The sequence below is a fragment of the Spizellomyces punctatus genome, assembly GCF_000182565.1.
Source record: "Spizellomyces punctatus DAOM BR117 chromosome Unknown supercont1.2, whole genome shotgun sequence".
NCBI classification, from domain to species: Eukaryota; Fungi; Chytridiomycota; class Chytridiomycetes; order Spizellomycetales; family Spizellomycetaceae; genus Spizellomyces; species Spizellomyces punctatus.
In genome coordinates this window covers 879,781-904,196 of record NW_015971538.1, presented here as the reverse complement: position 1 = coordinate 904,196, position 24,416 = coordinate 879,781, and the positions used below count along the sequence as shown (strand labels likewise).

At 47.3% G+C, this 24,416-nt stretch overlaps 9 protein-coding genes across 9 annotated transcripts; 4 read left to right on the top strand and 5 right to left on the bottom strand.

Annotated features, from left to right (window-relative positions):
- The first annotated feature begins 174 nt into the window (after positions 1 to 174).
- SPPG_01231 (uncharacterized protein) lies at positions 175 to 2,697 on the top strand. Its single transcript, XM_016749558.1, has 11 exons — positions 175 to 354; positions 415 to 1,074; positions 1,139 to 1,284; positions 1,352 to 1,393; positions 1,466 to 1,490; positions 1,560 to 1,673; positions 1,737 to 1,939; positions 2,000 to 2,221; positions 2,286 to 2,312; positions 2,379 to 2,414; positions 2,478 to 2,697. Exons 2-11 carry the CDS (start codon positions 702 to 704, stop codon positions 2,523 to 2,525), a joined length of 1,236 nt encoding a protein of 411 aa, XP_016611813.1. The 5' UTR covers positions 175 to 354; positions 415 to 701; the 3' UTR covers positions 2,526 to 2,697.
- Positions 2,578 to 4,261, bottom strand: SPPG_01230 (uncharacterized protein). Its single transcript, XM_016749557.1, has 9 exons — positions 4,006 to 4,261; positions 3,850 to 3,937; positions 3,732 to 3,786; positions 3,573 to 3,674; positions 3,384 to 3,506; positions 3,137 to 3,328; positions 2,961 to 3,074; positions 2,856 to 2,900; positions 2,578 to 2,791 (listed from the first exon to the last, which is right to left on the bottom strand). Exons 1-9 carry the CDS (start codon positions 4,223 to 4,225, stop codon positions 2,747 to 2,749), a joined length of 984 nt encoding a protein of 327 aa, XP_016611812.1. The 5' UTR covers positions 4,226 to 4,261; the 3' UTR covers positions 2,578 to 2,746.
- Positions 4,262 to 4,324: 63 nt separating this feature from the next.
- Positions 4,325 to 6,877, bottom strand: SPPG_01229 (uncharacterized protein). The gene has a single exon (XM_016749556.1). The coding sequence runs from the start codon at positions 6,735 to 6,737 to the stop codon at positions 4,365 to 4,367; it is 2,373 nt and encodes a 790-aa protein (XP_016611811.1). The 5' UTR covers positions 6,738 to 6,877; the 3' UTR covers positions 4,325 to 4,364.
- SPPG_01228 (uncharacterized protein) lies at positions 6,864 to 9,103 on the top strand. Its single transcript, XM_016749555.1, has 5 exons — positions 6,864 to 7,373; positions 7,490 to 7,732; positions 7,802 to 8,074; positions 8,136 to 8,342; positions 8,404 to 9,103. The coding sequence occupies exons 1-5, from the start codon at positions 6,917 to 6,919 to the stop codon at positions 8,811 to 8,813; spliced, it is 1,590 nt and encodes a 529-aa protein (XP_016611810.1). The 5' UTR covers positions 6,864 to 6,916; the 3' UTR covers positions 8,814 to 9,103.
- SPPG_01227 (uncharacterized protein) lies at positions 8,941 to 10,386 on the bottom strand. Its single transcript, XM_016749554.1, has 6 exons — positions 10,341 to 10,386; positions 9,837 to 10,254; positions 9,639 to 9,774; positions 9,418 to 9,576; positions 9,251 to 9,339; positions 8,941 to 9,186 (listed from the first exon to the last, which is right to left on the bottom strand). Exons 1-6 carry the CDS (start codon positions 10,354 to 10,356, stop codon positions 9,093 to 9,095), a joined length of 912 nt encoding a protein of 303 aa, XP_016611809.1. The 5' UTR covers positions 10,357 to 10,386; the 3' UTR covers positions 8,941 to 9,092.
- Positions 10,387 to 10,545: 159 nt separating this feature from the next.
- On the top strand, positions 10,546 to 13,647 carry SPPG_01226 (uncharacterized protein). Its single transcript, XM_016749553.1, has 19 exons — positions 10,546 to 10,697; positions 10,768 to 10,792; positions 10,867 to 10,993; positions 11,059 to 11,089; positions 11,158 to 11,178; positions 11,252 to 11,340; positions 11,407 to 11,488; positions 11,542 to 11,621; positions 11,691 to 11,754; positions 11,813 to 11,892; positions 11,951 to 12,020; positions 12,084 to 12,235; positions 12,294 to 12,431; positions 12,504 to 12,588; positions 12,649 to 12,687; positions 12,750 to 12,893; positions 12,949 to 13,060; positions 13,122 to 13,312; positions 13,370 to 13,647. The coding sequence occupies exons 1-19, from the start codon at positions 10,565 to 10,567 to the stop codon at positions 13,552 to 13,554; spliced, it is 1,848 nt and encodes a 615-aa protein (XP_016611808.1). The 5' UTR covers positions 10,546 to 10,564; the 3' UTR covers positions 13,555 to 13,647.
- A 15-nt stretch (positions 13,648 to 13,662) lies between these two features.
- SPPG_01225 (uncharacterized protein) lies at positions 13,663 to 19,312 on the bottom strand (the record flags this gene model as incomplete). The annotated part of the gene is made up of 39 exons (XM_016749552.1): positions 13,663 to 13,680; positions 13,742 to 13,800; positions 13,863 to 13,910; positions 13,970 to 13,991; positions 14,054 to 14,498; positions 14,553 to 14,606; positions 14,666 to 14,966; positions 15,040 to 15,410; positions 15,469 to 15,567; positions 15,636 to 15,686; positions 15,750 to 15,805; positions 15,871 to 15,952; positions 16,006 to 16,108; positions 16,169 to 16,202; positions 16,261 to 16,289; positions 16,354 to 16,422; positions 16,483 to 16,504; positions 16,570 to 16,653; positions 16,719 to 16,805; positions 16,868 to 16,876; positions 16,946 to 17,035; positions 17,091 to 17,126; positions 17,189 to 17,288; positions 17,342 to 17,379; positions 17,437 to 17,784; positions 17,848 to 17,925; positions 17,991 to 18,135; positions 18,206 to 18,233; positions 18,300 to 18,316; positions 18,380 to 18,427; positions 18,485 to 18,531; positions 18,597 to 18,613; positions 18,690 to 18,734; positions 18,806 to 18,823; positions 18,884 to 18,915; positions 18,982 to 19,004; positions 19,068 to 19,094; positions 19,163 to 19,180; positions 19,274 to 19,312. The coding sequence occupies 39 exons, from the start codon at positions 19,310 to 19,312 to the stop codon at positions 13,663 to 13,665; spliced, it is 3,237 nt and encodes a 1,078-aa protein (XP_016611807.1).
- Positions 19,313 to 19,486: 174 nt separating this feature from the next.
- Positions 19,487 to 20,687, top strand: SPPG_01224 (nicotinate (nicotinamide) nucleotide adenylyltransferase). The gene is made up of 5 exons (XM_016749551.1): positions 19,487 to 19,720; positions 19,782 to 20,128; positions 20,199 to 20,300; positions 20,369 to 20,427; positions 20,493 to 20,687. The coding sequence occupies exons 1-5, from the start codon at positions 19,516 to 19,518 to the stop codon at positions 20,578 to 20,580; spliced, it is 801 nt and encodes a 266-aa protein (XP_016611806.1). The 5' UTR covers positions 19,487 to 19,515; the 3' UTR covers positions 20,581 to 20,687.
- SPPG_01223 (uncharacterized protein) lies at positions 20,496 to 24,183 on the bottom strand. Its single transcript, XM_016749550.1, has 11 exons — positions 24,041 to 24,183; positions 23,944 to 23,986; positions 23,815 to 23,883; positions 23,615 to 23,754; positions 23,356 to 23,549; positions 23,158 to 23,287; positions 23,001 to 23,102; positions 22,829 to 22,934; positions 21,292 to 22,769; positions 20,840 to 21,223; positions 20,496 to 20,779 (listed from the first exon to the last, which is right to left on the bottom strand). Exons 1-11 carry the CDS (start codon positions 24,041 to 24,043, stop codon positions 20,693 to 20,695), a joined length of 2,736 nt encoding a protein of 911 aa, XP_016611805.1. The 5' UTR covers positions 24,044 to 24,183; the 3' UTR covers positions 20,496 to 20,692.
- Positions 24,184 to 24,416: the final 233 nt, after the last annotated feature.

Below are 24,416 nucleotides of genomic sequence, written 5' to 3'. Positions count from 1 at the left end.
CATTATCATCCGGATCAATCCGGTTAATTATATTGCATAATCAGAACCCCCATCGCTGAAAGACGTCCTGCTAATGTTCTCCAAACTGCGGTGTGGCATGCTAATGTAATGTTTTTTTTTTTTTTTTTTTTTCAGCTGGACCCCATTTGCCACACTCAAGGTCTATAAAAGGGGGGCCTTTCCTGTCTCTTCCCTTCCTCACCAGTTCCTCAACTCTCAAACCATCTGCGCAACACTCATCACGACCCACATTGCACCTTGCCCTGCCGATGACTACAACCAACTGGAACCAGCAACAATCACTCGGAACCAACAAAGCTGCTATTATACTGCCACATTAGTTGAGCTTGGTTGGTATGTACCAATGGCATCATCTCTTTTCATGTTATTCTGTTACTGACATGCAGTTTTTAGTCTCCAAGCCTTGTCACTGAAAATCCCCCAGCTTGTGATGCTGCCCAGTCGATTCACTCCTGGATGCCTTCAATGCCATCAAGAGTTCCAGATCAAGGCCTAGTAGGGACCGCGTGTGGTGGTGGGCAATTATCCGGTTAGAAACAACCGTTACGTATTGCGTGTATAATTGCCTAGTAGTAGCTTAGTTGGCTTTTCCGAACCGGTTGTCGCCGGTTTATTCCCTGGTGTAGTAGCTAGTGCCAGTTTCTGTCACCTCTACACTAGAAACAGCCTACACAGAGATTATGTCTAGCTCCACTGATGCCAGTTCATCGCCCATCAACATCCGGTTCCGTCTAGCACCCGGGCTAGGCGATGTTGGAACCGACATCACACTTAGAGTTACAGATCCTGAGAAAGAGACACTTGCAGAACTGAAAGCTCAACTGGCATCCCGCGTCAATGTACCATTGGACGAGATCCGCCTAGTTTATGCTGGCCGCGTGCTCAAGGACGATGAAGAATCAGTATCGTCGCTCGGATTGAAAGATGGAATCACAGTTCATGCTACAAAATTAGCCAGAAATCGTGCTGCGGAAGAAGCAAGTACTGCGGCGGCAGCCGGTCATAACGTTCCAGGAGCAGGAGGCGCGGCTCGTAATGCTTTTGGACTTCCAGGTGGCTGCAGCGATAGATGTAACCTGGCCCTTAACACCGAAATCTATTAACCGTCTGCAAATAGATATGAGCGCCTTGTTAGAAAATCCTTTTGTCCGAAGTATGTTGGAGAATCCAGAATTTATGCGTACCATGTTGGAGAACGACCCAAGGATTGCACGCTTAGCTGAGTCGAATCCCTCTCTTCGCCAAACGCTGAATGATCCTCGGGTAATCGTCAAAGCGAAAATTAATTGGATCTGGCGAATGTAGCTGACTTTTGTCATCGATGGTGTAGTTCCTAAGAGAGATGCTCGACACTATGAGGAACCCTGCATTGGTTTGTATGCCGTCCTGTGGGCTTTGCATGTCGTGATTGCTTTAACCATCTAATATCGTATGAAAAATTTAGAGCCAGGAAATGATGAGAAATGTTGGTATGTTACCTCGGATGCCTTACTTCTGGAATCTGGATTTGAACCAAAAGTGACATGACGTGAGGACAGACAGGCAGCTGCTGAACATCGAAAACATCCCTGGTGGATTCAATGCTCTAAGTTCCATATATCACGATATACAAGCACCTTTAAGTCAAATGCGGGAAGAGGACACGAGCACAGGTGCGTCCAATAATCAACCAGTCAAATAGACGTGTTTGAACGTCTAATGAAGGGATTCTATAGACGAGGCAAATCGTCGGTTTGCAGAGTTACTGGGTGCGCAACAACGATCATCAAGCGAGGGAATCAACAACCAGGCTCTTCCAAATCCCTGGGCGCCACCGCCAACCACATCCCCTACTTCCAACTCTGCATCCTTGCCCTCGTCACCATTCACGGCACCATTTGGAAATCCTGCTCTTTTCAACTCCCTTAACTTCTTGCAGGTTAATCTATTAAATCATCTTTAGTTTGGTCGGTCTGATTACTAACCCTCGCTGCAATAGCCCCCGTCGACGGCCGCACCGAATACACCGTCCTCAACTACCGCCCCATCTCTTGCAGCACCACATTTCGACTTTGGGAGCATGATGCAACAAATCCAACAACTTCAGGGCGCATTTCAGCCATTTGAACCGCTGACAGCGTCAACGGCAGCGCCAGCTCAACCACAAGTCGAGCCACAGTCCTTGACTGAATCACACGAAGAGCGGTTTGCCGAGCAATTGGTATGAAGCATGTGTTTATCATATAGCATCTCTTCTGCGATCTCATTGTACCATTTTTGTGAAGAATACATTACGCGATATGGGCTTTGAGGTGAGATCTTAGATACCTGCTTACCATTGCAAAACTACTCACGCTCCAGTGGTCTTATCGCTTCAGGAAAAAGATAGATGTATTCGAGCCCTGCTTGCCGCCGTGAGTCTTCAAGAGTGGGTCATTTTATAAGTTCAGTTGAGCCTGACTTTTATCTTTGGATAGGGTGGCAACGTCGAAGCGGCGATTGCATACATGCTTGACTCACCATGACCAGCCCAAGGACCGCTCTAGCATGGGCTTTGGATGTACCTGCAGTTCACAGTGGATAGTTGACGGCCTATCTTTTATGTAAAAGCATCTATTCCGCTTATGTAGTCCGAAAGATATCTAAATACCCTATTCCCTTGTAACCCTGCACAAGTTTAAGCCCGCGATCTACGCTACAACATTGCGTACACATAACGCTTATATATTCTTCTCTTTCTAGTAGCTCAAAACTTGAACACCACGTCATGCATTTTCGAAATTGCGTTGGACTGCACACGATTAACAGCTGGTTAGTTACGACGTAGGCTCACGATCATGCATTTCCGAGCGAACCTTAGGATATCCGAGCTCTTCGGTGTAGGTAGACATAGCTTTCACCTGAGGGTTCATGAAGTTGATGAGCAATGGCCCCTGAAGCGAATAGTCTTTCAGTCTTACCATAGGAGGTGGACCGCAGATGAGGACCTTTATGTCATCGGCCGGGGGAGGGCAGTGCTCTTTAATCATTTCTTTGCTAACGAAACCTACGCCGCCATTCCAGTTCTCCGGTGGCTGTGAAAGCAGAGGTGTTAGCAGCACGTATTGGATGGGTATCAACATTCAAAATATCTTACATTGTTGAGAACATGGTACACACTGAATTGATCAGGATGCTTTGCTGCCAAGGTTTCAAGCTCCTCCCTGAGTAAGATGTCTTCCTCTGTAACATTGGCGTAAATCAAGTTTAATTTTGTCTTGTCAGCAGGGTTCTTTAAAACTGCCTTTATGATCTGCAGCATCGGGGTGATACCAGTCCCGCCTGCAATCTATGGGCCAATTAGTGGACCGGGACAGAGTCATAGCACGGAGGGGACGTCCTACCATGCCCAAGGCGCGGACGCAGTTGGGTTCGTATCTGAAAAAGCCTTTCGGACCCCTGATTCGGACTTTTTGACCAATTTTAAGCTCTCCAATGAATTTAGATACGTTGCCGGTGGGATAGGACTATCACAGGGAAGCCTCAATAATCTGCGACTCTTGGAGTTGATAGCACCAGCATCGGCACTATACCTTAATCAGAAGATCAAAGTGACCCTTTTCGTCATCAGAGCTAGTTGGCGTATAGCTTCGGGCAATTTCTTTTCCATCGATCTCCGCCGAAACGGAAATATGCTGCAAACGTACCGTCAATACGACCGCCTGCGCAGCTGGCCAGTTGCAGGTGCCTACCTGTCCAATTGGTAGACCAAGAACCGCATCCGGACTCGGTAAAGCAAACCGATAACTAAAGTGCAGAATTTAGCTCTTTCGCTTTGGGTTCAAAAAGCCGCAAGTGGCTGCAACGTACATGGCGGTGTTGTGCGAGATGATGATCTTCTCTTTCAGTGGAAACTCCTTCCATTCCGTCTTACTCAACGTAGGAACTCGCGTATCTGCTGCAACCGTACATTCAAAAAGATATCAGAGCAGTCCTCAAAGGTTGGAAACTGCTGAACATAACCACCATTCGTCATATGGCGCGTCAATGGGTAGACGGCGAGGAGGGCCACCGAGATAAGCGATGGAATGTAGGACCCTGTAAAGTGGGAGAAACTGGCGATCACGGCGGCAAAGCCGGCGACCAACAGTCCTTCAGTCGATGGCATGTTGTGTAAGCTCCTCTTGGATTGGGACGAAAGGACAGAAGAGACTGACGGCAGGAGGAAGACACGGACGGACTGCATCGGCCCACCGGTGAGATGCAGAATGACTCATCATCTCTCATCCCATTTAGGACATATTGCTTCTGAACTTGCGCGCAAGTTGGGATTTGGACGGCAAGATGGGGCGTGCTTTTGGTTATGCCTTATCCAAGGATCACGATTATTTCAATCGTTTTCGACTGGTACATAGCGCTACATACTCCTGCATACCACCCTCCAACCGGTTTACATGTCCGTCCATAACCAAATACACCTCGTTCGCAACTTCAGAAACGAAATATTGATCGTGCGATACAATAACAACTGCTCCCTCAAAGTTCTTCAAAGCTTCTATCATCGCTTGTGTAGTTAAATAGTCTAAATGGTTGGTCGGCTCGTCTAGAACAAACAGGTGTGGCGACGAGCCAAAAGTGCTCAAGGCAAATGCAACTCGGACCATTTGCCCTCCACTCAAATGTCTTAGAGGGTGGAGCGCGACCGCGTCTTTGATGCCATACTTTCCAAGATGTGCGCGTGCGTCCTGTTCCCGCATCCCAGGTTGATTTTGGAGTAGCAGCGAGATCGCGGATGTGTCGGCTGGATATTTATGAAGATCGTCGACATGATGCTGAGTGAAATATCCTATTTTGGCTGTAGGATGTCGATTCACACGGCCTTTGAATGGGGACAACTCATCAACAAGCACTTTCACAAGAGTAGTCTTCCCGCTTCCATTGGCTCCAACGATCCCGATTCGAGACGATTGGGTCACATTCATAGTGACGTCCGAAAGAATTGGTTGACGTGCATCGAATCCCACGGATACGCCTTCAACCTCAAGAATGGCATGCCCTTGCCGCAAAGGTGTGGGATTCGCGATCGACCACGCTGAAGCTTGCTCAGCCCGTTCCACCTTTACTTCTTCACGCATAGTGCTGTGGTACCCAGCGCGATCGCGATTCAGTTTGAAGCGATGGCCTTTTTCGTTCACTTCCATACCCAATCGTTCCAGTTTCCTTTGTTTTGATGCCATAGCCGCCATCTTTTTGTCGTCTCCGCTTTGACGGGCACGAACCATTGCGGTCTGCACGCTCTTTGCTGCTGTTGTCCTCTTTTTTTCTATAGCATCTGCCATCTTCTCCTTGTACTTGCGATCCTCTTCAGTATGCTGCAAGTATTCGTCGAAATTCCCGGTGTGGTACGTTAGTGACTGATCTTTAAAAACTATGATCTCCTGTGCGACCGCATTTAAAAAGGCTCGATCGTGCGAGACTGTCACAATGGTGGTATCTGTTAAGCTCGCCAAATAAGATTGCAACCAGAGAATGGCAGGAAGGTCGAGATGATTTGTGGGCTCATCAAGGAGCAGTACGTCTGGTCGCAGAGCCAAAGCCGCAGCCAACGCGACTCGGATCCTCCATCCACCCGACAACTCTCCGAGCGGCCGATCATGCCATTCAACCGGAAAGCCAAGACCCTTCAATATGCTCCGCACTTTGCCTTCCATTGCATCGTTATCATGTAGATCCATCATGGCGTACAGGTCGGCTAGAACTCCTTGCGCTTCTGAAGCGGCATTATCCATCTCCTCTTGCGAAATGGGAGCCTTATGCGCTTCTTCCATCTCTGCCACCATGCTCTCCAACTGTTTCAGCTGCTTTCTGGCTTCAGCTCCTCGAGCTCCGCTCCGTTTAACGGCCAATTCACTCGCTGCATCTTTCTCTTCGACGAGCCGAGCAAGCCGAATGGTACGCATTGCTTTTGCAATCTCACATGGATTGGGAGCTTCCAGTACAGACTGAATCAAGAGTGTCTCTCTTCGCAGACGTGATGCCTCTTTGTCAGCGTCCATAACCACCTGAACTACAGGTCTTGACATTTCCACCCCTTCCAGCTGCTCAACATATAAGACTTTGATGTTGGTGGGAAAGCCTATAAGCTGCTTGTGCCCAATACACTTGAGAAGAGTGGACTTGCCGACTCCATTACGACCGATTAACCCATAGTGCACACCTCTAAACAACCGTAGATTCGCATCCACAAGAAGTGCATGATCCCCCACAGTGATATTGACGCCTTTTAAATCAACATCGTTTGAGAGTGTGTCCAAAGTTTCCGCATGAAATCTCGACACCTGAGATGTGGCCACCACTTCAACAGTTTTTGCTACGCGTTTAGTTTTGGGAGGAGGCCGTCGAGGCGATTGGGGCGGTGACGATGCTTTCGAGGGGCTCAAATCTACTAATTTCGGTGCAGATTCTTCGGTGTTCACGGAGAGTTTCACTGACTCTTCCAACTTTTTAAGCTCGTGTTCCCCACTCTCTGCGTTGGGCTCAGCCTGGGGGGTAGCTTGGCGAAACTGAGCGATAAATCCATCCACTTGCGTTTGACTCCAACCAGCGTCTTGAAGGAAGTCCGCCAAAACCTCCTTCACCTCATCCAGCTCCAAAGGGGTATCGTCAGACTCCCCAAGAACCGCTCGGATGTAACCTTCGGTTTCCTCGCTCAGGAGGCTAGAAGGCAATGCGTCGAAGATATCCTTTACTGTTAACATCGAGGTAAATCAACCAACCTCTGAATAGGAGAGACAACTGGGGGTAGTTCCCATGAAATCTTCACCACCGCTGTTAAAAAATGCGAACGCCATGATGGTTGGGGAGTTTCGTACTGGAAGGTCAAGTTTCGCACTGCCAGTGCATATCATTTGTCCAAATGCGGTAAATTGCACTTTCGATGAGCATTGCTTTGAGCGATTTCTTGCAGGACCTCGACGGAATTTCTATCCCCATGGCCCGCTTCAAAGCACCAAGACCTCGATTAGATTCCGAGCTTGTACCTTACCTCATAGGAGGTGCTGCTGCCGTCATTCTTGTCTGGGCACTGTGGTCACTTGGGGAAGGTGATGAGGTTGCCGTCGGGGACGAAAATCGTAAGAATTCGTCACTGTTCAGCGGCAAAGGGAGAGGAAAGGGAGGCCGCCGAAAGCCATCTGTCAAAGTGGATCTGCAAGGACTAGATAAGCCAAGTGTGAAGGACGTTATTGACCACTTGGTGAAGATCTTGGAATCAGCTGCCGAAAATGAGGCATCGGCGGAGACGTCAGAATATTCCCTTCCACCCTTTCCCGCACAAACCGAGCACCTTGTCTCTGAGGTCAAAGAGGCGAAAAAGGCAGGAACTCCTTTGCTTGGTAATACTGCTTTTGTTATTCTCGGCGTGCATGTCGCATACCCCACCGGGCCGCTGGCGCATGGACGATCACCGACGGACCCTACTGACTGTGCTATATGGCTTAATGTTTTCTAGTTGAAGGGGCACCAGGTCTTGGGAAAGGCACTGCCTTAGCAACTTGGACTACTTCCGAGTGCGCATCAAGGCCCGCCATCTACATGAAGCTTGCCGAAGTCCTCAACAAGAGACATGGTGGAAGTGCAACAGAGCTTGATGACGCTGAACAAGAGGAGTTGAACGACAATGTCACAACATCGTCAGAAGCTTTGGAGGATGCTTGGCAGCTCGCTCTGGCACGTGCTTTCGGATTGAAAGGAGGTAATTTTCCAAGTTCTCGCACATTTTGATTCGTTTCGCTTGCTGAGACTTGTTGGAATATCGCTTCAGATGTGATATCTCCGGACGATGGATTAGAAATAGGGCACCTTTTTAGCGATATCAGCCAAGCGCTGCGTCTTTTTCGTCCGGCATCCGCCGCGGGACCACCGCTTTTGGTGATTGATGACATCCAGCTTCTTTTTCACAATTATCTTCCCCTGGATGATCGCTACAACGGCATAGAAGATGCATTTCAGTGGCTTCTTCAGTGCGAATCAGAGGGGATTCTCGATGTTGTCTTTTGCAGCTCGGAAAAGTCCGTTCTTGCTGGCATCAGACGATGTAGGTGGCGATCCCGCAGGCTTCGGTGTATATCTGTTGTGTTAATGTTCTTTCCATTCAGTGAGAGGCTTTGATTGGCGACTCGATTATCGTTGTCTTGAATCGGTGGAAGATGAGAAGGTCGCGGACTACTTAATGAACACTTTGAATCCAAGTTTGAAGAATGAGCAGAAGTTTGACAACGAGACTGCCTACCATTTTGTCTATAATTTCAATGGAAACATGCTAGAACTGAGACGATTTGCGAACCAGGACAAGCCGTTACAAGGTGATAAGGGATAGCCGCCTTCTCCTGGCAAAACAGATGGCTCATCTTTCTGCTTTCACAGAATATATCCTCGAGCGCGAAAGTGAGCATCTTGCGTACTTGCGCTCCAATCTACCCAGTGGTGACGAGACAAATCTAAAGGACATAATTTTGTCAATGATACTGCGAAACGGGTGCCTTGCAGTGCATCATTTAGAACGACATCAACTAGCACTGGTTGAGCAGTTGGTGGAGAACAATTTCTTGAGATGGCGGGATTCCCGAATGAAACGCCGGGAATCGCGCGAGGCGTTGAACCGATACGGAGAAAATGGGCTAGTTACCAGGGATAGCGACGAAGAGGAGGAGGATGTCGCTCTCAGGAACGATCCGTTTGCTATGTTTGCTCGTTCTGGCGCAGAATTGGCTTGGTACAATCAGTTCGTGAGGACGGTGTGCGAAAGATGGTTCAATGAGGGTAGTGCATTTTAATGGGCGGAGCAGTGTTCGTAGTCACCAGTACTGCCATGGATTCTCGTGGGTACAGGAGAGGAGCTCTCGCAAGCTGGGACGGTTAGATCAGGGAGATAATTGAATAGCAGAGGACATCCAAGGGGAGCTGGCAGTGAAGCACATCAGAATTTCTCATATAAAGTGTGTATATATATCGCGCGTAGATAGCTCGACTTCATTTCGATAAATTTATATTACAGAGGCACGACGATAAACGGTCCTTGTGTTCAGTACTCCCTATCATATCGGGCACCTTGCTCATACATATCGTTGGACAGCCCGATCAAAAAGCGATTCTTTGAGGACGAGATCTTGCAGCAAGGGATGCTGCGGAGCGACTTGTCTAAGTTGACTGCAGAGTGTAGTTCACGATTAGATGGACGCGATGAAACACAACAGTACAATACTGCTTGTACCTTGTGTATCGGGAGAGAATTTCCGCAGATTTCCCAGTGGCAGTTGCGCATACAATCAGATTAGCTATAACATCGGGGTCGCTTGCGTACTGCAACGTAGTTTGTTTTCAGTTACCAGTTTACGGACAGGGCTGCCCCGTTCGCAGCGACCGAAAACCATGCCTTACTCTGCTGAGAGCTTCTAGTAGTAGTCGTTCTGCTTCTGCAAAATTTCCAGCCTGCATCTTGCAGATAGCATGTCCAGCAACCAGTCGACCGGTGCTAAGCTTCGATGAAGCCAGTTCCTCAAAGATGTATTGAGATTCTTGTATCTTTTCGTCTCCTCCCTGTTTTGTTTGGCAATCTCAGGTAAAGGCATATCAAGATTTGAACGTGGATGCCGGCTTACGATGTAACAGTTAACCCAGGCTTCAGCTAGTTGCGCCAATGTGGCATCATCGGCCCAGGTCTTCAATTTCTCGACTTCTTTGCGGGCAAGTTCGGGGCGGTCCATTTTAAGATATGTTTGAATAGCGAGTGCGACACTGGGGGACATTGGATGAGAAAGAGGATCTTGCCATATTCGCGCCAGCCACAGGCTTCTTACCATTCCAAGTTTCGGGGACTTTGTACCGCGGCTTTTAATGCCTCAGGATAACGCTCTTCAGCGTACAGGACAGACCCAACCAGAACTTGTACAGTACTGCTGAGCCCATTTGTGCCCTCTGCAGCCAGTGTGGTAATATCCTGCACAGCCTTGCTTTTTTCGGACGTGTTTTGGGAAGATGCGGCTTTAACATAGCGTGCAAGACATTTGACCCCTCGAAGTTCGGGTGCATCGTTATCGCGAATCTCGGCAATGGCACGTTCCGGCTTGCCTTGAGCTACGCATGCACGATATAATAGCACGCGCTGTTGAAGCTTTGCTTCATCTGTCCGTGGGGCTTTCGAAGGATCCGAGGCCTCGTCAATGACCTGCTGCCACGAGCCCAGGTAAAAACTGTTTCGCAACACAAGTAGTTCGTCTACAAAAAAAGCAGAAAGATCAGCCGTGCATCTATACAGTAATCTACCACCTTGAACACCATATCACAAAGTCTAACGAACGCACCTATAAAGTCTGCCATCGGAGTTGATCGCTAGTAAAGCCTTCAGCCGTTGGCGGTTGCCCAACAAATCAAGCGCGTAACGTCTGGTACCTTTGGTACGCTTGGAACGCTCGAGTTGATCGGTAACCGAATGGCTTGTCACGTGATCAACTGAGGGCAGCGCTGACTGAAGCAGCGTTTGCTCCAACGTTTGCGCTCGACGATCCTTTACATTTTACGGCCCATTATGGAGCCTGAAACCAAATCTGAAAATGCAACCATAGACGAGGAAGCACCAAAGGACGGCGATGCAAGTTTGAGCCAAGAATCCGCATCATCTACTGAACCCCAACCTCAAAAGTCGCGTATAATCTTGCATGGTAGTGTGCCCCGAGTAGTTGTTCAGAAGTCTTCGAAGCTTCCCTTAACCAGGCTACTTGTCAAATGCAGTACTCTGCGTTGCTTTTCATCACAGGTATAAGTTTCAAATTGGCATGATAAGCCTTTATCGTCGGTCGAGAGCTCTTACCGACCTAAGGACGGAGATAGAAATGGTCCGCAAGTGGAGTTTGCCTTTCCACCCTTTCCACCATTGCCAGGGTCAAACCCGTCTGAGGATAATAAACTGCTACGTGAGGATACCTCTGTAGCTTTGCCCGAGGAATGGTCCTTTCTCGTATGTTGGAGTTGGGTTTTGGTCATATGTTCCATGACCATTGATAGAATGTTTTTGATCCTAAGCCCTTTCTTTGCTTGCCTGATGGAGCCCACGGTGAGTCCGAGTGGATTTCAGGATCAATCTGTCAGACAGTATTACTTACAGATTATGGCTTATTACAGCAACGGACGAAGAGTTCATTTGTAAGTATTGCCCCTTTTCTTCATATGAAACATACAATGTTCATTCCACCGCAACTGCGCTCCATTCCTTTAGATTTTCATCTTCCTCCAGTCCCAGAGTGGAAAAGTTATCCGCAATCAACATTGTTTGGACTGGCGTGCTACCGACAGATGCCAGCAAGTGTAAGCGGGTACTATTCGTTCCTGTTGAAATTGCATCATGAACCTCATTGTGTTCCGGCATTTCAGGAGCTCATCAACAAAACCGTCGATGTCACTCGCAGTACAGTGCAAAAAGCCGTGGTAGTGCTCGCTACCCAACCCGTTTTGGGTCCGTACACGTTTTAAACACTCCCACCTGGCTTTCGCTGATGTAAACCTTAGGATCGGTCCGAAGTAAGCTCGGTTTAGTGACTCGTGCATTCTTTGAGCAGAAGGACTTTTCGAAGCTTGAAATATTAGAGGTCTGAACCGCTTCCGCGAAACGACCACGAGCTGGTGCGCTGTCTCATCCTTTTCGTTTTCAAAAATAGACACTCTACAACAGCTTGGCAGTGTCCGTTTCAGGATACATTCCCGACAGCACACTTTACATGGGTATAAAGGGGATGCTTCCCTTCGTGTTCGGCCGTGTTTTAAGCGTTTTACTTTCTAGGCATCTCTTTGCGAGAGTTAGTGAATAAATTCAAGCAAAAAACCCTTCAACTCTTCAAATTATTATTTCTGGAAAAAAGGGTACGCACATAGATGTTCTAGCGTGGCGTATCGTGCTGACGCAGAGCCTTCGACACAGATTTTATTTTTTGGCTCCAAGGTTGAGAGGCTGTCCGCTTACCAATACAGCTTGGTTTCTTTGATACCAGGTCAGTGAAGACCGAATGCGATATCTGTCGCCACCTGGAATACAAATTTTGATCAATCTGTAGAACTGCTGCGAGGGCTTCGGGATGCTGGAGCTCCGTCACTGGGTCGAGGGCCGGAGGGGAAGGATGACCCGACGAAAAAGATGTATGGGGTCTCCTCAGATCAGCAAGGAGGGCTACTGCGGCAGTGGATGCCATTACCGATATTTGGAGAAGTATGCAGCAGTTGACCGTCATACATGGGAAACCGGTTACTAACAATGCTTGATGCAGTCGGCCTTCTTTCAACCATATATCCCCTTGCAACAAATGGACGTGTTGATGTCCTCCGACACAAAGTCGTACTTGGTGGGCACCAGTAATGCCATTTTCCTCCACCACAAAGGATGCGCAGTCGACGCCATTGCCAATGTAGGCTACGTTCCTGCACTGTTTCGTACATGAGATCTTTCATGCCGTTAGCTAACATCCTGCGGGATTTAGGTCGATACCGGTACTTTAGAACTCATGAATCCAGCTCTCAATCCCCTCATAAGCTTGACTACTCCAGACAAGAAATTTATTGATGGTGCGCTGATGCCTGACCTTGTTTCATACATGCAAACAATGTCTAAACACCTATCTTCAGATATCACGAAATCAGTTGTTGCAACGTGGAGTCCAGAAGGTTTACTTGATTCATTCACTCCATTCCTTCATGCGAGTAGCTCATGCCATGGTCTTTCTCAGACGACATGTCCATGAATCAACAATTGTCCTTCGAGGGCAGTGACGACGATATCCGAGCAAGGTTTGAGCTGTACCTTCTTACTTTGCTGGCTTCTGTGAAGACAGCTCAGACTGCGGCAATCTCTGTGGACCCAGCGATACGAGGTGTGCTTCATCGACCTTCCACAATGCAATGGGAGCTTATTGTCCATCATTTTAGGAAAAGATTTCCTAGCAGACTTCAATCCCGCCTGGGTGAAGGCATGGCAATCCACGATTCATTACACGAAATGGTTGGCAATAATAGGAGGAGAACTGCCAGACAATCCAAAGTGCGTTGCGTTCATTTTCCTTTGTATATGGCCTCCTAAGAAGTACCAACTCCTCTCCCAGTATTAGCCCAGCTCATCCCTGTCAAGGCGCATCAACGTTTGGTATACTTCAAACGTCTTTTGCTGCCCGACTTTCTGAACTTGGAAGAAACCTATCGCCTATACAGCAGAATATAAATAAGGCAGTCGAAACATCTCTCACGAAAGCAATGGACACTGTCACAGATCCCGCTCAGCAGCAACGACTGCAAGGTAACGGTGGAGGGCCATTAAACAGTCATCCTGAGTTCGTTTAACTTTGTCAATTAGCTACAACATCCCAAATATTCGCCAACGTCAGTAGTTTCCTGAACCAGAAAAGAAAGGACTGGAGCGTCAGCCCGCCATCAACCGGTCGAACGACCCCAGACATTGCTACAGGTGAATCTCAAGAACATGACTGGGAGGACGTTGATATAAATGAGGACGCAAAAAAGCAAGAGTCAAAAGGATAGCTTTCATACTCAATAAACCAAAAATACGGCGACAGCGATGCCATTTCTATTTTAATTTTGTCCTTATATACTAGGGAACAAAATGTGCCCACATACAGTCATCGTCATCTACATTGGCTCAGTATACTGCAGAGGAGTCTAGTGTTACATGGAGACGCTGGATCAAGTGAACGAATTGCAGACTCACGTTTGCGGGAAACAACCCTTTCCTTCCACTAACGCTCCCTTGCCACCATCCTTCGTCATCTGTTAAAGGATGTGACTACTCAGCTATGTGGACGTGTTGCACCAAGAATCCAACCGCTTACCTTTTGACACAATAGTTATAACATCTCCGGCTCTGAACGTCAACTCATCTAGACACAGATATAGTGTAAGCTAAAACTTACGGCACCCGGTGGCTCTACATGCTTACCAGCTTCCTGAGCTTCGTAGTCCTAAGAGTTCCGAGACACAAAATAAGCAGATGCTGATAAACAGTGCGAATTCTGTTACTCACATATAAAGCCCGACAGGTCGGCAGTTTTTTCGCAGGCGGCGGGGGAGGAGGTCGCTTCTTGGCTGCCAGATTTGTGGCCGATCCCATGCCTTGAGGTAAAGGAACGCCCCCCAATCCGCCTCCCGTTGGTCTTGACCCAGCACCACCCCCTATTGATGAGGCCCCAAAGAAATTGTTTTGTGCTCGCCCCGCACCACCAGCTGCGTAGCCACTTGCTGGTGTGGCACCTCCCCGTCCGTAACCTCCGACACCGCCGACTCTTCCCGTTTGTGCGACTGTACCCGCATTTGGTCGCGAATCCTTGGGAAGACCGTTGGCAACTCGGACTTCCGTGACTTTTCCTGAATTTCTAATCAGTGGTGCCTTAACAGAGGCGTCTGTCACAAAACGGATCTCATGCTGGCCGCCGCTCTGCCATGTCGTTTTCTTTACGGAATATTTGATACTGTAAAACGTCGTTCAGATATTTTGCATCGCGTCCCAAGACTCTTCACCCTACCTGTCTGAGAAGACTATGGGCAGCTTTCGACCAACCGCTAACTCGTATTTCTCACTTTGATAAATAGATGTTAATCCCTTCCCATTACTTATGCGAACTCGACTTGACTTCACCTAAGCACAGTTATCAGTTCTGTCTTGAAGATGTTCTCCAGCACATTGTCGTACTCAGACGGCACATGAAGTACAAAGATGTCGTCTGGTTTGGTTGACAAGGATACTGACTGGACATCGTTTAGAGGAATCTTCCGCTTTACGGCTTTCACTAGCTTGCCCTTGTTCGGCCCGCTCTTTTCTTTCTCAGTTCCAATCATTATTAAGCTGGTTTCCGTTATGAGCAATTCCCGTTGAGCGGCTTTGAACTTCCGATCATATTTAGTGACAATGTCCGCAAAGAACACCTTCTCTTGCTTTCCTGTAAAATCGTTTCCAACATTAACGTCGCAGGGATAAAGGCAGTTGAATTTTGGGAGAGATCGCTAACACACCAACAAGATTCTTCAGGATCGGATTGTCCAGGTAGTTAACGTAGTCCCCCAAAAACTCCCTGTTTACACTGAACCGCTTTCGCTCTTTGTTGTTGTACATCACATCAGCGGCCTTCTTCCGCAGCTCCAAGAAATACTTTCGGCTCTTCCAGCGCCGGTATGCTCTTTGAATTACTTTAGCATATCCGTGATACTTCCGGTCGCGTTGCTCCTCCAACAGAAATAGAGATTCGGGCGACTTGATGAAGATTTTCGAAACACCCAATTGCCACTCTGAAGGCTCCATATGGACCGATTGCATTATCACCTTAATACCATCCTCCGTGCGACCGTGCCAGACCGGAAAGGTTTCCTTCGTCAGAATTGCAAATCTATGAGGGAGTGAGCGGGACGTTCTTTCATCAAACATATATGCCAACAAGTATTTACCTTCTGAGGAATTTCTCGAATGTATTCCTGTAGGCATAACCTGCACGCCGCACCCTTATATTTTCCTTCAAATTAAGATATCGGACTTGGTGTTCAACTCTGGAAATATCGGCCTAGTATGTGAGCGAGGAAGGCAGCTGTGGATTACGGCCCACCACGTGTGTCACCTTTTGCCATCCCAGTCCTTCGGCCGCTTCGTCTCATTGGGTTTGATACACCTTTTATAGAACTATTAGAAATCTCACAATTGTATTGTACGCGCGAAAAGAATCAAACGATACCTGACATATGAAGGTGTACACCGCATCAGAGTCTCCACTAGCTCTTGGCTTTGGTTCTATGACGAAGATTAATATATAAATCCAACTTCAATCGGGTCAGCTGGATTAGTCAAGCCCTTACTTTGATCTTGTGAGATACAGTGGTTGGTCGCCTTCTATCGGTCTCGTCCACTTCTTCTGGGAAGAGATTGAAAATAAAAGGACTGATACCACACATTAGCATCCGTCGCCATCTGCTGCCCATATCCGGACGTACTTGCTTGTCGTTTGCATAAGAGAGATTAGGTCCTTAAACAGAGTATCTTTGTTTGCCTCTGTGAAACCGTCACAGTCGTATGTCACAGCACCAGCATAATGCTCTACAGTACAACCAAGGCATCAACGCAATGATTAACAATTGAAGTACCGCGGCTACTTACGAATAACAAATTGCGTCTGCATCCCTTGATAATGCTGTACTCACTCTCAGATAATGCCATTTACCAGTGCCGAACGCTTCAGCAATACACACCTTATTTGAGAACAAGCCATATCCAATTTCTGCAATTTCCATAGTCGTTGTGGGTGAACTCAATCTGCCCTCAAACGGCACCACAAGGTGTACCAACCTGAACGAACGTTTGATCTGCCCCCTCGCTCACAGCATGCATGGTGAAGCACACATCGTCCAAGACTAATATTCCGTCAAAATTAATCATTATCAAATGGAATCCAAAGATGCCATGGAGCTCACCTGCCATGATGCCTGGAGGTCTCTATTCATCGGTCGTTTAACATTGTACCCCTTCATTTCAGAATGCAGAATTCCTCAAAGACTCACTTTACTTTCGATCAGATCAACCACCACCTTATTATTGAAATAGTCAATCGGTGTCCACTTGATACCCTCTCGCTGATATTCTTCCTGTTTTGACAATTACCTTAGCACGACATCTCACGGTAATCTAATGTAACACCGTCATAGCTTACCTGCTCGGATTTTAAAGTGAGCTCGATGAAAATCTGTTGCAATCGTTCGTTCACATAATTAATGCAGAATTGTTCGAATCCATTCCGCTACGGTGCCTTCAATCAGTATCTGAAGTCGAGTTCAGGCATTCACTGCATCTGCATAATACCTCAAAGATCTAAAGGAATAAAGTAGAACACGCCGAATTTAGATGTTTGTGGTTCGGCTCAAATGGGATATGAAGTACCTCAAACCCGAAGATATCCAAAACGCCCAAGGAAAGCTGGGCTTTTTCTCGTAAGCCGGCTGCTAAGTTAGCCATTGCTGTGTTGACGGCCTAGGATAGAGTCAAATTTGCTGGCAGTCATGATTAATGGGTATAAGATGCAAACCTGTACTATCCAGTCAAAAAGGCGACTGTATAATGCCTATCCTTGCTGGTGAGTATTGTAACTAAAGCACACCTAACGCCCGGGGCCCGAAACACTACCTTGGCAAGTGCATCTCTCGTTCCTTGTGCCTGCTGCACATTAAGCGGTACATTGTAGGAGGAGCCTCTTTTGCCAAAACCGCCAGTGGTCATCCTTCGGCTATAACAGAAATTAGCCCGTAATCCAATCGAACCGAAACTGTCCACACGAACCTTGTCAATTTCGCCTGCAGTAAGTCTTCGGATACCCCCTAGCCATGGACTTAGATGAGCCCGCCGAAAATTATGGCTGCAGCACCAAGTCTTACCATAAGATAGGCAGGAAATGCCAATGCTTGGGGATCTGACACTTTTGCGTCGTTCCCTTCTTCGAAGAATGCGATATTTCCTAGATGCAGAATGCCCGCCACAATTTGCAATACGCACAGCTGATCCGCTTCGCTGATCTGGCACACTGCCATTGCTTTCTTCATGTCTTCATACTCTTCGACATCGTTGATACCGTCCGCATTATACTCTCCACTGACATTGAGGTAATGAAAATATTTTGGCTCCATCATGCCCAATTGCTCCTTATCATGTGGACTGGCACCCTTGGTCATCTGGTAGAAAATATGAAAATTCCGCTCTCCGGGACCGGGTCCTACAACTCGAGACTGATGGTCCAATATTACAGATGAGCTACATTGCAAATTGTGCAAAGGGCACCATGACATTACCTTTTCCAGGAGAAAATTAGATATTTTCCCCCCACCAGGTGCCCCGCTTTTACTGAAGTTGATTTCGAAATATTTTCCCTAAAGCCAGCACATCTCAGAGAGGTTTCAAATTGACGAGTAAACAGCAAACTCAAGGTACATACGAAACGACTGGAGTTGTTGTTTCGGAGAGTCTTCGCGTTGCCGAAAGACTCCAATAGGGGATTCGACCCTAAAATGATTCGCTTAACTTCGTCTACAACACGATTCATCGATCCACCTTTGGCGGACACGGCAGCGATGTAGTTCCTGTGACGGGAACCAAGTTGAATACATCAAACGCGAGAACCCCATGCAGTCACAATGCGCTCATTCGTACATGATCAATTTTGCAGACTCCGTCTTGCCTGTGCAATGATATGAAATGCTTCAGAAGCTTGTAATTCCATCGGCTGCGAATGCTCCATAAACACCTGCTCCACTCTCTCCACTACACATTTGTAGAAGCTAAAGTCAGCATGGGCTGAACGGACAGCCCTTCTGCTCCTCGTACCTGATGATTACACATTGATTCTCTTCGTCGGTAATCATACTCTGGAACCTGCGATCTGGTGGCTAAGTCATTGCATGAGAAGAGGGTGCAGCAGAGTGCACCTACATTTTATCAGCGACGGCGTAGATGTGCGGGGGATGCTCGTAGGACGCCTACGAAGCCAAAGTCATATTTCGTTTTCGTCATCCTATGCAACATGATGTATCTTGATACTCACGGCACCATGATACAGCTCTACAGACAGCCATTTTACGAGTCAGCGTTGACAGAATAGTAGAAAAGAAAAGTTCACAGAGATGCCGACGCGTACCTATCTCTTTCTCCGTAAAGTAAGAAAGTTTCTTATAGGGATTCACTAACCAGGTTGTGCGAAGTCAGTCACTGTTCCGATTCAACAACGGTGAGCTAGGACAAGTATGGAGTTACCGGCGACGAGAGTAGGTCCTGACGTAGGCTTACTGTTTAGTCAAATATAATCGCTTCCATGAACTTGACCATACGTACCAATATACGTGAACATCAAATCTGCTTGAATCCTACGGTATCCGTTTTTCGGTAAATAACTGCTCAGCAAGCAGCACGCATGAATAGGAAATCACTACCTCTTTTTTAGGTTTTCCGTGATCTTCAGACGCAAAAGAATCACTAAACAAAGATACTAGTCCATGCGATACAAAAGAATGCGTACCTGGTCATCGGTGACCTTGCTGAGGAGCTGTGCACATTCGCATCGGGGTAAATCAGTTATCTAACTGCGCGTATATACTGCATCAAAGGACCCACCGTCATGTCTTCCACCCCCTAAATGATATCGGTTCCAGCCCATGGCTCAGGTTAGCAAAAGTGCACAAAGAACGCAAAATGCCATGAGAGCAAAGCGGAGTTATCACGCACATTTTGAGCTTGGTTTTTGGATGACCATTGGAAAGACATGGTGGTGCTACCTGAGGAAGTAACCCAACAGTAGTCCGAGTAGTAGCGCTTCTTCCTTGCCTAGTTCTGGGACGATCTATATCCAAATTGGAGCGGCGGGTTTGGAGGCTGCCGACGGGTTTCTGGGCGGTGAGTCAGCGTTCATGGCGTCATGAAACTAAGCTTGCTGCGCACGTTAGACAATCCGTGTTCGAGATCACAGAATGAGCTCCATCTCAACGCACGCAACAAGCCTTGCTGCTGTAGCGGCCGCTCGGGAAACCCCTCACTCTACGTATCCGGATGATTATGTATTCCCAAAGGACAAACTCAAAAGAGGGATGGAACTGTGCCCAGGGGTGATACCGCTAGTCATCGTAGCTTGCGGATCCTATTCTCCCGTCACAAATCTTCACCTTCGCATGTTTGGTACCTCGTTTGCGTTTCCGCGAGCTCTTCCGGTGGTCATTGCTCTAACTCTGTGCGCTAGAGATGGCGCGAGACTATATCAATGACCATCCCCAGTTTTGCCTACTCGGCGGCTATTTCTCCCCGGTCTCCGATGCCTATAATAAACCGGGGCTAGCAGCATGGAATCACCGTGTTCGCATGTGTGAACTTGCCGTGGCGGATAGCGACTGGCTGATGGTTGACCCATGGGAAAGTAGACAACCAGAATACCAGCGGACGGCCTGGGTGCTGGACCATTTCGATAGAATGCTGAATGGACAAAGCACATTCACTGAAAGAAGCCATCCGCGTATTCACATCATGCTGCTAGCTGGGGGCGATCTTATACAATCGTTCGCCGTGCCCAACCTGTGGAAGGAATCGGATGTAGGTGAAATTGTTGACGGATCTTGCTGGAGCCTTCTCACCGTTTCAGTGTGTTCTCTCTCTATAATAGCTCGATCACATTATAGGTGACTTTGGGTGTCTGATCATTGAACGATCGGGCGCAGATTTGACCGAGTTCATGCTGCAAAGCGATGTGCTATACCGACATAGGGTGCGCCTGCCTTTTGTACTTAGCTTCATCGACTTGCTGACTCATCACGTTCTATATCGGCGAAATAGAAAAATATCCACCTCATCCAACAGCACATCAATAATGACATATCCTCCACAAAAATCAGGTAATTGGCATGCGAAGGATGCTTGTGCTAGCTGAGGAAATAGGATCTCATACCGATCTTTGCAGGCTCTTCGTTAAGCGGCGCCTATCTATCAAATACCTCCTGCCAGACTCGGTAGTCAAATATATAGGGGAACAAGGTCTATATCAGTGACAGTATTTGTGGGTTTGCAATGAAGAGCATTAAACAGCATGGGTCCACAGTTTAAAACCTTGTAAATAGATTACATTGTACGAATACATAGCCATATTCTTGATCAAAACGGCTATTGGCCTTCAACGGCTTCTTTGAATTGAAGCCCCAACACTTCGGTTACAGACTCATTTGTCGTCCGTAGCGTAAATCGATACATCTGGTGGTGAACAGCGTTACAGGAGCGCATGGTATGATGACGTACAACAAGGGTACAAACCTGCTGATCTAGGTTCAGCTCTAGCCGCATCAGACATCCCACTTTACCCATATTGGTTGAGCTAAAGATTCCAGCGCCAACCAGGTTATTTGGATTTGGATCAACGCCATCAAGCAAGCTGAAATTGAGCCCTTTGATGAGATCCCTCATTCTGCTCACATCTGTGGATCGCAGTTTCCCGATATATTGGCTCTCCCTTGGCGCCCCACCGATTTGCTTCCATCGTCCAAAGAAGTCCGTAGAACTGAGTTCTACCGCAGAAACAAACTTGGAAGGCACAATTGGCATCTTGATGTTCAGTTCTATGGGGTGAGATCCGATACTGTAGTTCACGAGCATTATTACTTCATGTCCAACCACATCATGACACTCCACGTTATACATCTGTTTACGACGTACAAGATGTTATTAAAGCCAGCCCGACACAACTTTAAGAGACAGTAAAACATTACTTGGTTGTATTGCGTAGCCGGTGGAACAGTGCTGGCGATCGGCTGAATCAGCGTAGTCTTCACTCCTTCACCTGACTGAAGATTTGTGTTCAGGTTCGTTATCGTGGACGTCGATTTGTTCCCGAAGAAAATTGCCATTCGGCCTAGGTTATTGTGATATTCGGATTTGATACCGATCTGGATATATTGGTCCTCGTATAGCACCCCGTTCGCTTCCAAGATCAACTTGTTATAATTATGTTCCGGGCTAGGTTGAGAAATTGGTTCGGTCGCAAGTCCGAGTAGCTCATCCATTTCTGACCGTGCAGGCTGCTGACTCGATGTAGTCGCGGCGATGTTCTCTTGAGAACGTTCAACGGCAGAACGACGACGATCCGCCTTTTTCATCGCCTCCTTATTAGCGTCCTTCCCACCAATTTGCCATGTACGCTTATCCTCGGTATCCTGAATCTTTTTGTGAAGTCGGTTCAACAGGGCAGACTCCCGTTCAGGGAAAGGGGGCATTTCCTCGCAAGCAGCCTGTAGTAAGTCATCACTAGGCATTGTAGCAATGGCTAGATATTCGCAAGCCCGCTGCTGTAGTTCCACATCAAGTACAAATCGATATTGCTTGAAGACTCGTATAACTTGATCTTTAATTTCGGGGAAAACATTGGTGAACTTAAGATAAGTTGACAAGAGCAGTGCCCTTGTAGCACCAGTGCACATGCCAAATTTTGAATGTAAAGCCATGAACTGTTCCATTGGGGTTCCACCGGCGGAATTCGCAATCAGATGTCCAAATTCTCCCAAAATGTAGCCCCCCACCTTGAGAGTCGTTTCATGGCATGTAGGTGATTTCAGAGCATTCAGAACTGTACGGACAGCGTACTCTTGAAGATCTTCGTTATTTGTTACGATTTGGACAACGCGGTACCACACCTCATCGCTCACACTATCTCCCGCAATAGTTATGAGCTGGAGAATAACATCGACGTACCAGCTGTAGTCCGTTGCAAACTTTTCCGTTAGAATCGCAATTTTCAACACCATCTCCTCTCTGATTGCATAGTCGGCAATTGTCAAGTAATGCAGAAGTTCTGAAACGATAGCCCTTGCGTTTGTGACATCGCACATACTGTACAGCAAATCGAGAGCCCGGCGTCGTACGCTAATGTCCTTGTCTTTCAACGATTGAATAATGGTTTCCTGGTGCTTTTTCACTGTGTCGAGCGATTCGGCGAAACCGGCGAGATGAGCCATCGTCTCCAACCCAAGGTACCGAATGTTGGTTTCCTTTGATGATATAAATCGCCCGAGCAGTGCCGATGCTTGTACCACGATCTCCGATTCGGGATCCAGATGAATCGCGAGGTTTATTGCTTCAAAAAGAACTGCATTTTGAGCGTTGTTATGTTGAACATTCTTTGGAATATCTTGCGCATTATTTAAAATCGTCTGTATCACATTGATCAATTTGTTCCGAGCAGTTTTATCATCTGAATTGAGTTTTGTAAGCTTTGCAGCAATGTTATAAAGCGATGAACTATCAACGTACCGGGTGGAGGATAGTACTGCAAAAGACGCAAGAGCTTCACTTGCAACCAGGGAACCGGAACTTTGTAGTACACATAATCCGGGCTGTACTCTTTTTCAATCACAATCTGCACCAAACAGAAAATGGTTCAGCGAGTGTCACATGCATGCAAATAGTTGCGTCTAATCCGCACCTTATGCATTCTTGATATTGCGCGCTGGACACAGCCTGCCGATTCGTCAGGGTATTGCTGGGCTATTGCGAGAATTAAGCTCGTGGATGCCAGTGCCGCCGCCTTAAAAAAAGCACCTTTAGTTTGTAGAAAAATAGCCAAAACCTGGCAATCATACCATGTCCGACTCCTCCATTAAACCCAAAAGTTTGCCGACCCACTCTTTCACCGGAATTAAATCAGGATGTCGGCGGTATAAGCGCAATAAGCAAAGTGCAGCCTTCTTCTTGGTAAAACTTCGCGTATGGCTTTAAAGCAGATTCACCAACGACTAATTTAGCCTTGTGATTAGCATACACATTACTGTAGTCCGCACCTTGTCGTCAGCAAACGTAGAACATCATTTGATAATGCTTCGGCCATTTCCCTCGCACCAATATTCGCGATCGCTTGCAACGCTAAACATTGGTGTACTTCGTTAGGATCATCCAAATCCTTCCGCATCGAATTCACCACCAATCGCAAAAGTTCATTGGTTTCCGTCAGCATAAGGGTTACAGCAAGATATCCCTACTCATGAAAGGGTAAGCATATGAATAAGCCGCAAGGATGCACGTTCTCGTATGCCTACTCACAATCTGCTTTTCAGAGTACTTGTTGGACGACAGTAGGTTAACGGCTTCCATGTGTCCAAAATCCACATCCCAGCCAAGAATATACATGTACAACAGTTTGCAAACATATTTCTTCTTTTGTCGACCGCTGAGATTTGGATCTAGGTTGTTGCATAATTAGACATATTACGCCTGAAGCAGCCGGTGAAAACTCTTAATACCTTTGAATTTAGAGCGTATGTTGGCCAACTCTTTGTTCACTCGCTTCTCCTCCAACTCTCGCGCACGACCTATTACTCATTTTAGATGACTATGGACGGCTCATATATGACAAGATCGTCGATACCAACAATTGCGGAGGTCGGCGATAAAAACCGTTAACCCTCGCATAGACTGGGATTGTGAGCCGGGCTGAAATCTTGCATGTATTGAAACACAGCAACGCACCATTCTGTTACATGAACTGCCTTGTGTCGGCTATCAAATGCGTCTGGATATGTCGATGGCTGCACGACGACCGGTTGTGCTCGCAGTTTGACCCTCCACTTGCTGGTCGGTCCAAAGTTGACAAAGCGGTGGTGTCAAGGGCGTGTCGCGCGGTGAATGGCACGTGAAGTTGTGCTCTCCATCACGACTTTAACCTTGAAGTTTCTCGCTCATCACCAAGGTCTTTCAAAGTAATGAACAACAAGTGCACACAACCGTGGTCAGAATTACTGAAGGAGAAGCATGCTAACGGCATGAGTCTATTTCATACCAAAGCCCGCTCGTTCGCGGACCTTTTGTTTCTGAACGATGCCTACCTCAGGGGCGTTCTGACATC